This window comes from Perca fluviatilis, chromosome 14, assembly GCF_010015445.1.
Source record: "Perca fluviatilis chromosome 14, GENO_Pfluv_1.0, whole genome shotgun sequence".
Taxonomy (NCBI): domain Eukaryota; kingdom Metazoa; phylum Chordata; class Actinopteri; order Perciformes; family Percidae; genus Perca; species Perca fluviatilis.
The window spans coordinates 37,907,562-37,920,991 of record NC_053125.1 but is presented as its reverse complement, the minus strand read 5'-3'; the positions used below and the strand labels follow the sequence as shown (position 1 = coordinate 37,920,991).

Below are 13,430 nucleotides of genomic sequence, written 5' to 3'. Positions count from 1 at the left end.
TATACATCTTGACTTTGAAGGTGAAGCTAACTCTTGCAACTAAGTTCATGGCCAACTTTGTGCGGCTCCTATGTTTTGTATAGCCTTTACAATCTAAGGTAATTCATTTTTAACTGCCAGTATCTGACAGCTATTTTCTTTAAGGGGGGACGGGCGGACCCGACAGACAATTGCCCGCTCTCTCAGTGCCAAGTGCCTGATGTTGTTAGGAAGAGATGTTTTTCTTTTTGTTTTTCGTTTTTGGTTATTAACTCACCTGGTTCTCGGTGTGAGTTTTGGTGTTGTTGGCGACAGGGTATTGGGGGGGGCTAGATCTTCTTACCTTTATTGTAGCACAGCCTTCATCATCTCTATTTGTGTCCATGATACAGGCTTACATGTTCGTACTAAATTGCTTAATACACTGTATAATGCTCAGGTCATACTTGCCCCACAATTGAACCATGACAACTTTACAGTTAGCTAGTTGGAACACGAACGGATTGAATGGGCCAGTTAAGCGTGCAGCCTGTTTGGATTTACTCCGTAGAAATCACATTGACATCGCATTTATCCAAGAGTCCCATCTTAAAGCATCTGATGTACAGCGGTTTGCTAATAGACATTATTACGTGGCAGCATCAGCGTCTGTCGACTCTAAAACCCGTGGCTCTCTTATCGTTTTGAAATGCTCTCTGTCCATAACCATACTCGATAAATTTGGCAGTGAAGACGGCCGCATTTCTTACATAACAACTACAATAGCTGGGCGCAAGTTAGCATTCATGTCAGTATATGCACCTAACCAAGTCTACCCTATATTTTTCACCACACTAACATAAATTATGTCCAACATGCATGATTTTGCTATAATCATGGGTGCGGATATGAATGCGGTTATAAACCCGGCCTTAGACTGCTCGAGCCCTGCGGGACACTGTTCTCACTCTCAAAGCTCTATTTCAGCTTCTCTGTCCAAATTTATATCCGACTTCAGCTTAATTGATGTATTTCGTGCGGTCAATCCTGCGGTTAGGCAATATAGTTTCTATTCTAATAGGCATAAAACCTACTTCCGCATTGACTACATCTTAACCTCTAGCTTAATCTCAGAGATCCATAATGCAGTGCTTTCTCCTACTCCACTGTCTGACCATAGCATAATTTTAGTTAAACTTACATTACTAAACACACCTACCAGAGCAGCTCGCTGGCGATTTAACACGACTCTGCTCAAGAATGAAGAATATTGTGTCTATTTCCGAAGAGAGTTGGGCAGCTTTGTGGCTGAGAATACTGGTTCCGTCAATGACCCTCGAATATTGTGGTGCGCCCTGAAAGGATGTATCAGGAACACCTCGATAGCCTTTGCCTCACATCTTAGTAAGACTCGGCTGGCTAAAATAAATAATCTTGAATCTAAAGTTACTTCTTTAGAGCATCAACAGCAATTCTCTTTCTCTGAAGCCAGGAAACAAATCATCGATATGACAAAAATTGAACTGAATTCTTTGCTCAGACAAAGGGCTGAATTTTTAATCCACAAGACCAGAAGGACATACTACTTTCACGGCTCTAGACCTAGTCACCTTCTGTCGCTCAGGCTCAAGCAAAGTGAGAAATTTGCAAACATAGCAACTATTCGCTCGGGGTCATCACAGACCATTTTGACAGAGCCGAAAGCTATCAATACGGAGTTTCGCCACTTTTACTCTAACCTCTACACTTCTGAGGTTAATTTGGACAGTGACAGATGTAGACACTTTATACGGAAGGCCAATCTTCCAACCTTAAACCAAAAGGAGACAGAAGATCTCCAGAAGCCTATCTCATTGATAGAACTAAAACAGGCCATTCAGAGGATGAAAAAGGGAAAATCACCGGGGTGGGATGGAATACCCCCTGAATTTTATTTGTTTTTCTGGGAGGAGCTGGGTAAATTCATGCTGGATATGATCCACGCAGCTGTGGATAGGGGCTCATTTGACCGGGACACCAACTCTGCTATCCTCACCGTTCTCCCCAAACCGAACAAAGCGAATGACATTCTGTTATACATAAACAATGCGCCGGTGGGTATTCCAATAGTATTGGAGGTGTTTGAGGAGTTCAGCACTCTCTCAGGATATAAGATTAACTGGACAAAATCATCGCTGATGCCCCTTAACTCATCTCTCGACACTTCCTTATTGCCTACACACATACCAGTGGTGTCTGTGATGATGGGGGTCTGAGGTTGTTTACTGATCTGCGAGCTACCTATGATATACCAGGTACATCTTTTTTCCTCTATTTGCGCCTAAGATCTGCGATGCAAGCATACGGCGTGCCCTGGGGTACCCCACTCACAAGCTACACACATTGCTAGATGTAGGAGTAAGATCGAGAGGCCTGATTTCTGCTCTATACTCTTTTTTACTAACATCCTCTTGTGGACCTCTGGCAGTTCACCAAGTGTGGTCCAGTGACCTTGATCTACCCAGTGGCGACATATGCTGGCTGACTGTCTGGAACAATCTAGACAAAACATCAAAGAACCTTAATCACAAACTTATACACTTCAAACTCATACATAGAATGTATCTAACACCAAGAAAAAGATACTTCATGAAGCTAGTACATTCGCCTGTTTGTGATCTATGCTCTCTGGGTCGTGTGGGATCGTTCTTGCATATGTACTGGGAGTGTCCTGATGTGGCGTCCTTTTGGAGATTAGTATCTTCCACTTTATCAGACCTATTGGAGGTAGACATACCATGTTCTCCTAAAATACTGCTTCTAAATGATACCTCATCATTGAACCTGCCCTCCACTCGGACCCGCATTTTATTAGCAGGGTTGACTGCAGCTAAAAGAATGCTGGCCTTGCGCTGGAAGCCCCCCCCACACACACTCACACGCACCCAGTGGTCACAATCATTTTTGAGCATACTCTACATGGAGCTGTCTGTTGCAAGAATGCATGGAGCTAGCCAGAAAACAATCCAAACCTGGACCTCTGCGGTGGCAGCGGTTAAAAATCTACTAAACTGAGCTGAGGAATATGCCTTTATTTGTAATTGCTTGTTTATCTCTGTGCGCTCACTTTGGCCTATAGGACACTGATATGACCTATGTATTATGTGCTGTATCACTATGTGTACTGTGTGCAATATAGAAGATCATGTTGGGATATTGAGGGAGGGGGGATGTCGCTATTCTGGGGTTTTCTGGGGGGATGGGTAGAGGGAAGTGGATGCTACTTATTGTATCACTGTCCTTGAACTGTACCATGCCCTTCTCTTTTGAAAATAAAAAAACAATTGATCACAAAAAGGAAGAGTGGACTCAGGTGTGGCTCATCCTCCCTCTGCCTACCTGAGTCCAATCAGACGGCCTCCTAAACAGCAACAGGGGAAATACCCAAGAGCCCCCCACAGAGTGGGAGGAGTCATCACACAACACAGCAGACAACACAGGCTACATTTACACTGCTATGTTTGGGTTTTTAAGAGTTTCGAGCCAAAAGCGCAGTGTGAATGTGAGTTGTAAATATAGCTAAATATATTTAATATTGAATAATATATATATATATATATATATATATATATATATATATATACACATATATATATATATATATAAGGCAGGCATACCGTTGGGCAGGCAGCAGTCCACCAGGATGCGGGGGGGCATCAGGTGGAGCCCCCACAGCTCCCCAGACGATGGCCTGGGCGCCATGGCAACCACCAATCACAAGCCTCTTCACCTCAGCACTGGGCTACCTAGATAGACAGGTTAGAGAGACAGACAGACAGAAACTGATTTAGTAGTCTTTGGCCTTGTTTGGGATGCAAATTTGCGTTCCCAAGGATGGTGAAGGAACATCCCGCCCTACTCTGCCTCTGATTGGCTTACCATGGTGTTCATACCCTAACGCTAACCAATCTCAATCCTCATGCTTAAACCTGACCAATCCAACCAATGAAGGCAAGGCAGCTTTATTTGTAGAGCACATTTCAGCAACAGGGCAATTCAAAGTGCTTAACATAAAACAGTAAAGAGCAGTTAAAAAAGATTAAAAGTAATTAAAAACAGATAAAATATGAGAATAACAGTTACAGTGCAGTATAAGATATGAACAATTCTTTAAAGAAAGGCAGCATCAAAAAGAAAGAGTTACGGCGGACCTGCAGTTTTCTGGGAGTTTGTTCCAGATATGTGGAGTATAAAAACTGAACGCTGCTTCCTCCTGTTTAGTTCTGACTCTGGGGACATCAAGTAGACCCGTCCCAGACCACCTGAGAGGTCTGGGTGGGTCATAGTTTAGTAGACCTGTCCCAGACCACCTGAGAGGTCTGGCTGGGTCATAGTTTAGTAGACCTGTCCCAGACCACCTGAGAGGTCTGGCTGGGTCATAGTTTAGTAGACCTGTCCCAGACCACCTGAGAGGTCTGGCTGGGTCATAGTTTAGTAGACCTGTCCCAGACCACCTGAGAGGTCTGGCTGGGTCATAGTTTAGTAGACCTGTCCCAGACCACCTGAGAGGTCTGGCTGGGTCATAGCGTAGCAGCAGATCAGAAATGTATTTAGGCCCTAAACCGTTTAGTGATTTATAAACCAGTAAAAGTATTTTGAAATCAATTCTTTGAGGCACTGGAAGCCAGTGTAGAGACTTCAGAACTGGAGTGATGTGATCCACTTTCTTGGTCTTAGTGAGGACTCGAGCAGCAGCATTCTGAATCAGCTGCAGCTGTCTGATTGATTTTTTAGGGAGACCTGTAAAGACACTGTTACAGTAGTCAAGTCTACTTTTTTTTTGTTTTTTAATCCTTTATTTGATAGGGACAATGCACATTAATGAACATCTGCATTGAAACAACAAAAACAGATAAGATAAAAGCATGGACAAGTTTTTCCAAATCCTGCTGAGACATAAGTCCTTTAACCCTTAATATATTCTTAAGGTGATAATAGGCTGACTTTGTAATTGGCTTAATGTGGCTTTTAGAATTCAGGTCTGAGTCCATAATTACACCAAGATTTCTGGAATACTAAGACTGAAGTTTTGCCACTATCTGTGTTTAAGTGGAGGTCATTAAAGACTTTAACAAGAGCCATCTCAGGGTTTTTATGGTTAATTATATGGAATTGTGTCATATTGGAATTTCTTTTTCCTGGACACTGTGACAACACATACTCTGTACTCTATATGGAAGTACAGACTGTCTAATTTTCTGAATTTTGTCTTTGAAGAAAGTGGCAAATTCATTACAGGCCTTGGTGAATAAAAGTTCAGATGCTACTGGTACTGGAGGGTTGGTTAATCTATCAGCAGTAGCAAACAAAGCACGTGAATTATTATTGTTTCAGGCAATAATGTCCGAAAAGAAGGACCGCCTTGCATTCCTTAGTTCCAAATTATAAATGCGAAGTCTCTCTTTATAGGTGTTATAATGGACCTGGAGATTAGTTTTTCGCCACCTGCGTTCAGCTTTTCAACACTCTTTTCTGTTCTCACCACTACAAAATTTCTCCATGGAGATCTTTTCTTACCAGAGACAGCTTTGACCTTAGTGGGAGCAATGGCATCAATAACATTCGTAATTTTACAGTTGAAATTATCTACAAGCTCAGTGACTGAGGCCCCAGTGAGGGCGGGTGTAGAGGAGAAAAGCTGAATGAATGATTCACCGGTGTTTTCAGTGATATACCGTTTTCTGATTAACTTTGTTTGAACACTTTTGGGCACAGAGATAGTGCTGTTAAAGAAAACACAGGAATGATCAGAGAGAGCAGCATCAGTCACCACAACCTTGGAAATGTTCAGACCCTTGGAGATAATCAAGTCCAGAGTGTGCCCCTTATTGTGCGTGGGCTGTGTCACATGCTGAGTCAGTCCATAGCTCTCAAAAACACAACACAGTTCATTGGTCCCTCTGTCCTGGGGGTTGTCAACATGAATGTTAAAATCACCGCCAATAATTAGATTATGGACAGCAAGGCAAAGAGTACAAGCCAATCAGAGGTGGAGTAGGGCGGGACATTCATATAGCCTATTTTAAAGCATTAAACATTTAGGCCCTGTCTGTGGAGTATCTTGTTTTAAGCGGTGCCTTAAAACAAAGATGAAGATTAATTTTCCTTTGTTTAATAATAAGACACAACTTGAATCTGTATATTTTGAGTGGTGATGCAGAATGAAAATCTGCAGAAATGAGCGTTTCCTGTTTTTGTGCACAGGGTGGACATGTGTTGACATCCTGTTTTCATTTACATTTTGTAATTCTTTTAAATTCTGCTGGAAGATTTTGCTGAACTATCAGCAGAATTCTGTGCCGGTAGATTCTGTGCGGCCAAAAATGTTTAACTACATTTTTTTCTGACATTAAGGATAATAAGCAGTGTTGATTTATTTAATTAATTAATGTTTCTTAATATATATTTATTGTTCCATTTGTTTTATTTTCCATGTTTAGTTTGTTGTATTATTTAAATGTTCTCTTTATGTCTTTGTGTCTATATTAAGCTGTTAATGCTATTAATACCTTTTCACTTCATGTCTTCATATTGTCTCTTTGTTTTTGTCTCTTTGTGTTTTTCATGAAAAAAAACACACACACACATACAAAGACACACCCACACACACACACACACACACATATAACCCCCACACACACACAAAGACACACACACACACACACACACATATATAACCCCCACAAAAAAAAAAAAAAAAAAATAACACCAACACACACACACACACACACACACACACATATATACCCCCCCCACACACACACACACACATACACATATATACCCCCACACACACACACACACACACACACACACACACATATAACCCCAAAAAAAAACACACATACACATATATACCCCACACACACACACACACACACACACACACACCCACATATATACCACACACACACACACACACACACACACATACATATATAATACCCACACACACTCGGACAGACAATAGCAGCAGTGGTTGTATTATGTGTGTGTTGGAGGGGGTGTATTATGTGTGTGTGTGTGTGTGTGTGTGTGTGTGTGTGTGTGTGTGTGTGTGTGTGTGTGTGTGTGTGTTTCCTGTCTCTCTCTGTCAGGAAGCTGATTTCCTTCACAGTTATTTTCCTGTTGACCTGCTGGTTTAAAGGAGCAGTACGTCAAAACCTTCAGTGATCATTTTCTTCACAGAAAACTGAGATTTTAGACAGACTTGTAGTGCATTTACATCAATATCAATGAAGTAAAAAAGATAAAATAAAAAAGATTTTCTCTAAATATGATTGAACATGTATTATTAAGTGTGTTAGTCTGTTTGGTTTGGCAGCAGTTACAGAAGATCTTCTGGCCTGATTTCCATTAAACTTTGTATACTTATGCACAACAATTCGTATGGTATCCTATGAAATCACGGTCATGTGACAGTTAGATTACAGCTACATTTAGTCGACGAAACGTGAGCGTCATGCGGCGATGACAACCAAACGATTAGGACTGGTTTGGGTTCAAACTGGTTAATGCTTCTATGTATTGTAATCCGTCCCATAACTTTTTAAAATGTTTCCTCTGACATGGTTAACTATTGTTTGGAGAGTGTTCAACGGAACTGACTGCATGGACTGGGAATCTGCTAATGAAAGTCTTGTGTTTTAACTTCTCCAGGACATGAACACCTGTTTCCTGGGTGAAGGTCTTGTGTTTTAACTTCTCCAGGACATGAACACCTGTTTCCTGGGTGAAGGTTTTTTTTTTTTTCCTTAAATTTTTCAAAAAAAAAAAACCCCTTTTTCCGGGGGAAAAATTTTTTTTTTTTTTCTCCCCAAAAAAAAAACACCTTTTTTGGGGGGGAAAGTTTTTTTTTTTTTTTTTTTTTTTCACACAAAACCCTATTTGCTGGGGGATTTTTTTTTTTAAAGTCTTGTGTTTTCTCCTTAACTTTCTCCAGGACATGCACACCTGTTTCCTGGGTGAAAGTCTTGTGTTTTCTCCTTAACTTCTTCAGGACATGAACACCTGTTTCCTGGGTGAAAGTCTTGTGTTCCTTGGGGGGGGGGGGGGGGTGGGTGGGGGGGGGGGGGGTGTGTTTTTTTAATCTTAGGAAGAAATGGGTGGGGGGGGGGGGGTTGTTTTTCTCTTAACTTCTTCAGGACATGAACACCTGTTTCCTGGGTGAAAGTCTTGTGTTTTCTCCTTAACTTCTCAGGACATGAACACCTGTTTCCTGGGTGAAAGTCTTGTGTTTTCACCTTAACTTCTTCAGGACATGAACACCTGTTTCCTGGGTGAAAGTCTTGTGTTTTCTCCTTAACTTCTCAGGACAGTAAACAACTGTTTCCTGGGTGAAAGTCTTGTGTTTTTCTCCTTAACTTCTCCAGGACATGAACACCTGTTTCCTGGGTGAAAGTCTTGTGTTTTCTACTTAACTTCTCCAGGACACGAACACCTGTTTCCTGGGTGAAAGTCTTGTGTTTTCTACTTAACTTCTCCAGGACATGAACACCTGTTTCCTGGGTGAAAGTCTTGTGTTTTCTCCTTAACTTCTCCAGGACATGAACACCTGTTTCCTGGGTGAAAGTCTTGTGTTTTCTCCTTAACTTCTTCAGGACATGAACAGCTGTTTCCTGGGTGAAAGTCTTGTGTTTTCTCCTTAACTTCTCCAGGACATGAACACCTGTTTCCTGGGTGAAAGTCTTGTGTTTTCTCCTTAACTTCTTCAGGACATGAACAGCTGTTTCCTGGGTGAAAGTCTTGTGTTTTCTCCTTAACTTCTTCAGGACATGAACACCTGTTTCCTGGGTGAAAGTCTTGTGTTTTCTCCTTAACTTCTCCAGGACATGAACACCTGTTTCCTGGGTGAAAGTCTTGTGTTTTCTCCTTAACTTCTTCAGGACATGAAAACCTGTTTCCTGGGTGAAAGTCTTGTGTTTTCACCTTAACTTCTTCAGGACATGAACACCTGTTTCCTGGGTGAAAGTCTTGTGTTTTCTCTTTAGATATTAATTACTTTTCTTGAGAACAGGCAGCATCAGCTGTCACTCAGGTTGATTGACAGGTCTGCTGAAATGTTTACTGATGATGTCAGAGGGTGGTGTGTAAACAGGAAGATGTTAACAAACACAGAATGATGATTTTAAACCAATATCTCAGATTTTAAATGTGAAACTTCATCACCATTTAAATTCCAACTGAAACAACACCAAAAATCCGTGTAGAGACTGATTTAATCTTCACGATCAAAACAACTCAAACAACACATCCTCATCCTCTTCCTCCCCCCTCTCCCCCTCCTCCCCCCCTCCCATCCTGATGACATCAGACTATGGTATGGTTGCCATGGCAGCAGCAGTGACAGCATCAGCGGATTAAATCAAAGAAAAAGAGAAACTCTTTGTTCTGTCACTCACCTAAGCGTGTGCCGGTCGATCATAGCGTCGATCTGACCGCCGGTATGTCTGTCTAACCTGTCTGTCTCTCTGTCTGTCTGTCTGTCTGTCTATCAGTCTGTCTCTCTGTCTGTCTGTCTGTCTGTCTGTCCTCTTCCGTCTTTGTCTCCGGTTATGAAGCCAGTGGATCCATCAGTCACCGCCCCGCTGATTCTGTTCAACACAAAGAGTCGTGACAGACCGTCCACACCGGAGACCTGTCTGTCTGTCTGTTTGTCTGTCTGTCTGTCTGTCTGTGTGTCTGTCTGTGTGTCTGTCTGTCTGTGTGTCTGTCTGTCTCTCCCTGTAGCCGGTAGCAGCAGCAGAGGGAAGCTGCTGCTCGCCTGGCGCTGCAGAACAATGTGCTGGAAGAGGAGGGGGGAGGGGGGGGGCTGTCAGGGGGAGAGGGGGGAGGAAGGTGTTGGCTCATCCTCTTCCTCTCTTAAAGGGCCAGCAGCCTCCCACAGCTGCTGCACAGAGAGGAGGAGACAGGAGCTCTCACTCTGTCTCAGAAATCACACAGTACCCAGGGTATGGTCTGACCACAGGCTCTTTGCTGCCGATGGCCCCCGGCTGATTCAGCCAACGCTGTTTTGTTGTATCATAGCAACGATTAGTATTATTTCCGGTTCAAAGACCAGAAATAAGGGGCAGTTGAAGCATGCGCAGACGCTTAACACGATATTACTCCGGTTAAAGGTGCACTAGGAGTTCCTGCATGACGTCACTTCTGTTGTAAATACCAAACAAAACAGAGCAAGCTCGCCCCTCCCCCCATGTTTCCGTAACTGTCATGACTAACTGACTGTCACTAAGCCCCACCCCCTCCCCCAACCATCTTGTCGGTGATTGGCTGGAACGTGGTTTGTTGTATTTTGGTGCACAGCCTGTGCCCCTAGTGTCTGTTTGATGTTTACGACCATTGTGTTGTCTCCCGAGACAGGGCTTTTTCACGGTGTGTTCAGGGACCAGGCAGCTAGCGGATCAAGGAGATCCTAAAATTAAATCACGCTGAAACCATGCAGGAACTCATAGTGCACCTTTAAGGTGTATACATGCAGGAACTCATAGTGCACCTTTAAGGTGTATACATGCAGGAATCCCCCTGTTACTGAAGGAGTTCTCTATGTCTGAATGTGTTATGAGAACTCAGACTTTAACCGGGGTCAGGCCTTCACCCGAATATAATCGTTTTTTAAACTGCTCGTAAACGCACTGACACACTGAGCTCTGTAGTCTAGATCATCAGAGGAACATTTCCAGGATAAACTTCCTCTCTCTGTGTGTTTCTAGTCTCTTCAGGAGACTACATCAACCTCACAGCCACCGAGCTACACTCTGAAAATATCAAGTTATGAAGAAGATGTAGACGGTTTAACAAGGCAGGCCTGCTGGTTCTTTCAGAGAATGATTATAAAGATTTATAAAGAATATATGTTAGATAATTTCCTCTCTAACTGGGAGGTTTTATAAAGAATATGTTAGGTCATTTCCTCTCTAACTGGGAGGTTTTATAAAGAATATGTTAGATAATTTCCTCTCTAACTGGGAGGTTTTATAAAGAATATGTTAGATCATCTCCTCTTTAACTGGGAGGTTTTATAAAGAATATGTTGGATCATTTCCTCTCTAACTGGGAGGTTTTATAAAGAATATGTTGGATCATTTCCTCTCTAACTGGGAGGTTTTATAAAGAATATGTTAGATCATTTCCTCTCTAATTGGGAGGTTTTATAAAGAATATGTTAGATCATCTCCTCTCTAACTGGGAGGTTTTATAAAGAATATGTTGGATCATTTCCTCTCTAACTGGGAGGTTTTATAAAGAATATGTTAGATCATTTCCTCTCTAATTGGGAGGTTTTATAAAGAATATGTTAGATCATCTCCTCTCTAACTGGGAGGTTTTATAAAGAATATGTTAGATCATTTCCTCTCTAACTGGGACGTTTTATAAAGAATATGTTGGATCATTTCCTCTCTAACTGGGTGGTTTTATAAAGAATATGTTAGATCATCTCCTCTCTAACTGGGAGGTTTTATAAAGAATATGTTTAGATCATTTCCTCTCTAACTGGGAGGTTTTATAAAGAATATGTTTAGATCATTGTCACTCTAAGTGGGAGGTTTTATAAAGAATATGTTTAGATAATTTCCTCTCTAACTGGGAGGTTTTATAAAGAATATGTTAGATCATTTCCTCTCTAACTGGGAGGTTTTATAAAGAATATGTTAGATCATTTCCTCTCTAACTGGGAGGTTTTATAAAGAATATGTTTAGATCATTTCCTCTCTAACTGGGAGGTTTTATAAAGAATATGTTAGATCATTTCCTCTCTAACTGGGAGGTTTTATAAATAATATGTTTAGATCATCTCCTCTCTAACTGGGAGGTTTTATAAAGAATATGTTAGATCATTTCCTCTCTAACTGGGAGGTTTTATAAAGAATATGTTAGATCATTTCCTCTCTAACTGGGAGGTTTATAAAGAATATGTTTAGATCATTTCCTCTCTAACTGGGAGGTTTTATAAAGAATAAGTTAGATCATTTCCTCTCTAACTGGGAGGTTTTATAAAGAATATGTTTAGATCATTTCCTCTCTAACTGGGAGGTTTTATAAAGAATATGTTTAGATCATTTCCTCTCTAACTGGGAGGTTTTATAAAGAATATGTTGGATCATTTCCTCTCTAACTGGGAGGTTTTATAAAGAATATGTTAGATCATTTCCTCTCTAATTGGGAGGTTTTATAAAGAATATGTTAGATCATCTCCTCTCTAACTGGGAGGTTTTATAAAGAATATGTTGGATCATTTCCTCTCTAACTGGGAGGTTTTATAAAGAATATGTTTAGATCATTGTCACTCTAAGTGGGAGGTTTTATAAAGAATATGTTTAGATCATCTCCTCTCTAACTGGGAGGTTTTATAAAGAATATGTTAGATCATTTCCTCTCTAACTGGGAGGTTTTATAAAGAATATGTTTAGATCATTGTCACTCTAAGTGGGAGGTTTTATAAAGAATATGTTTAGATCATTTCCTCTCTAACTGGGAGGTTTTATAAAGAATATGTTAGATCATCTCCTCTCTAACTGGGAGGTTTTATAAAGAATATGTTTAGATCATTGTCACTCTAAGTGGGAGGTTTTATAAAGAATATGTTTAGATCATTTCCTCTCTAACTGGGAGGTTTTATAAAGAATATGTTAGATCATTTCCTCTCTAACTGGGAGGTTTTATAAAGAATATGTTAGATCATTTCCTCTCTAACTGGGAGGTTTTATAAAGAATATGTTTAGATCATTTCCTCTCTAACTGGGAGGTTTTATAAAGAATATGTTAGATCATTTCCTCTCTAACTGGGAGGTTTTATAAATAATATGTTTAGATCATCTCCTCTCTAACTGGGAGGTTTTATAAAGAATATGTTGGATCATTTCCTCTCTAACTGGGAGGTTTTATAAAGAATATGTTTAGATCATTGTCACTCTAAGTGGGAGGTTTTATAAAGAATATGTTTAGATCATTTCCTCTCTAACTGGGAGGTTTTATAAAGAATATGTTAGATCATCTCCTCTCTAACTGGGAGGTTTTATAAAGAATATGTTTAGATCATTGTCACTCTAAGTGGGAGGTTTTATAAAGAATATGTTTAGATCATTTCCTCTCTAACTGGGAGGTTTTATAAAGAATATGTTAGATCATTTCCTCTCTAACTGGGAGGTTTTATAAAGAATATGTTAGATCATTTCCTCTCTAACTGGGAGGTTTTATAAAGAATATGTCTGTGTCTGAGTGTGTGTGTGTGTGTGTGTGTGTGTGTCTGTCTGTCTGTGTGTGTGTGTCTGTGTGTGTGTGTGTGTGTGTCTGTGTGTGTGAAATAAACTTAGCTTGCATGTTCTGAAGTTAGACATTATTAATTTATTAGAAACTACTCTCTATCATCATCATCATCATCATCATCTTCTTCTTTATGTAAAACTTCTCCGCTGACACAAACAGTCTGTTGC

The 13,430-nt window shown here is 40.7% G+C and overlaps 1 protein-coding gene across 3 annotated transcripts in view; it reads right to left on the bottom strand.

Annotated features, from left to right (window-relative positions):
* Positions 1–9,773, bottom strand: part of LOC120573166 (phosphatidylinositol 4,5-bisphosphate 3-kinase catalytic subunit alpha isoform-like) — a 40,818-nt gene extending 31,045 nt beyond the window's left edge. For all 3 annotated transcript variants that reach the window (XM_039822679.1, XM_039822681.1, XM_039822680.1), the window contains exons 1-2: positions 9,399–9,773; positions 3,615–3,743 (exon numbers count right to left, since the gene is read on the bottom strand). In XM_039822679.1, coding sequence (XP_039678613.1) covers positions 3,615–3,699 — 85 coding nt within the window. In that variant the 5' untranslated portion in view covers positions 3,700–3,743; positions 9,399–9,773. The remainder of the gene's footprint in view (positions 1–3,614; positions 3,744–9,398) is intronic.
* Between the last annotated feature and the right edge of the window lie 3,657 nt (positions 9,774–13,430).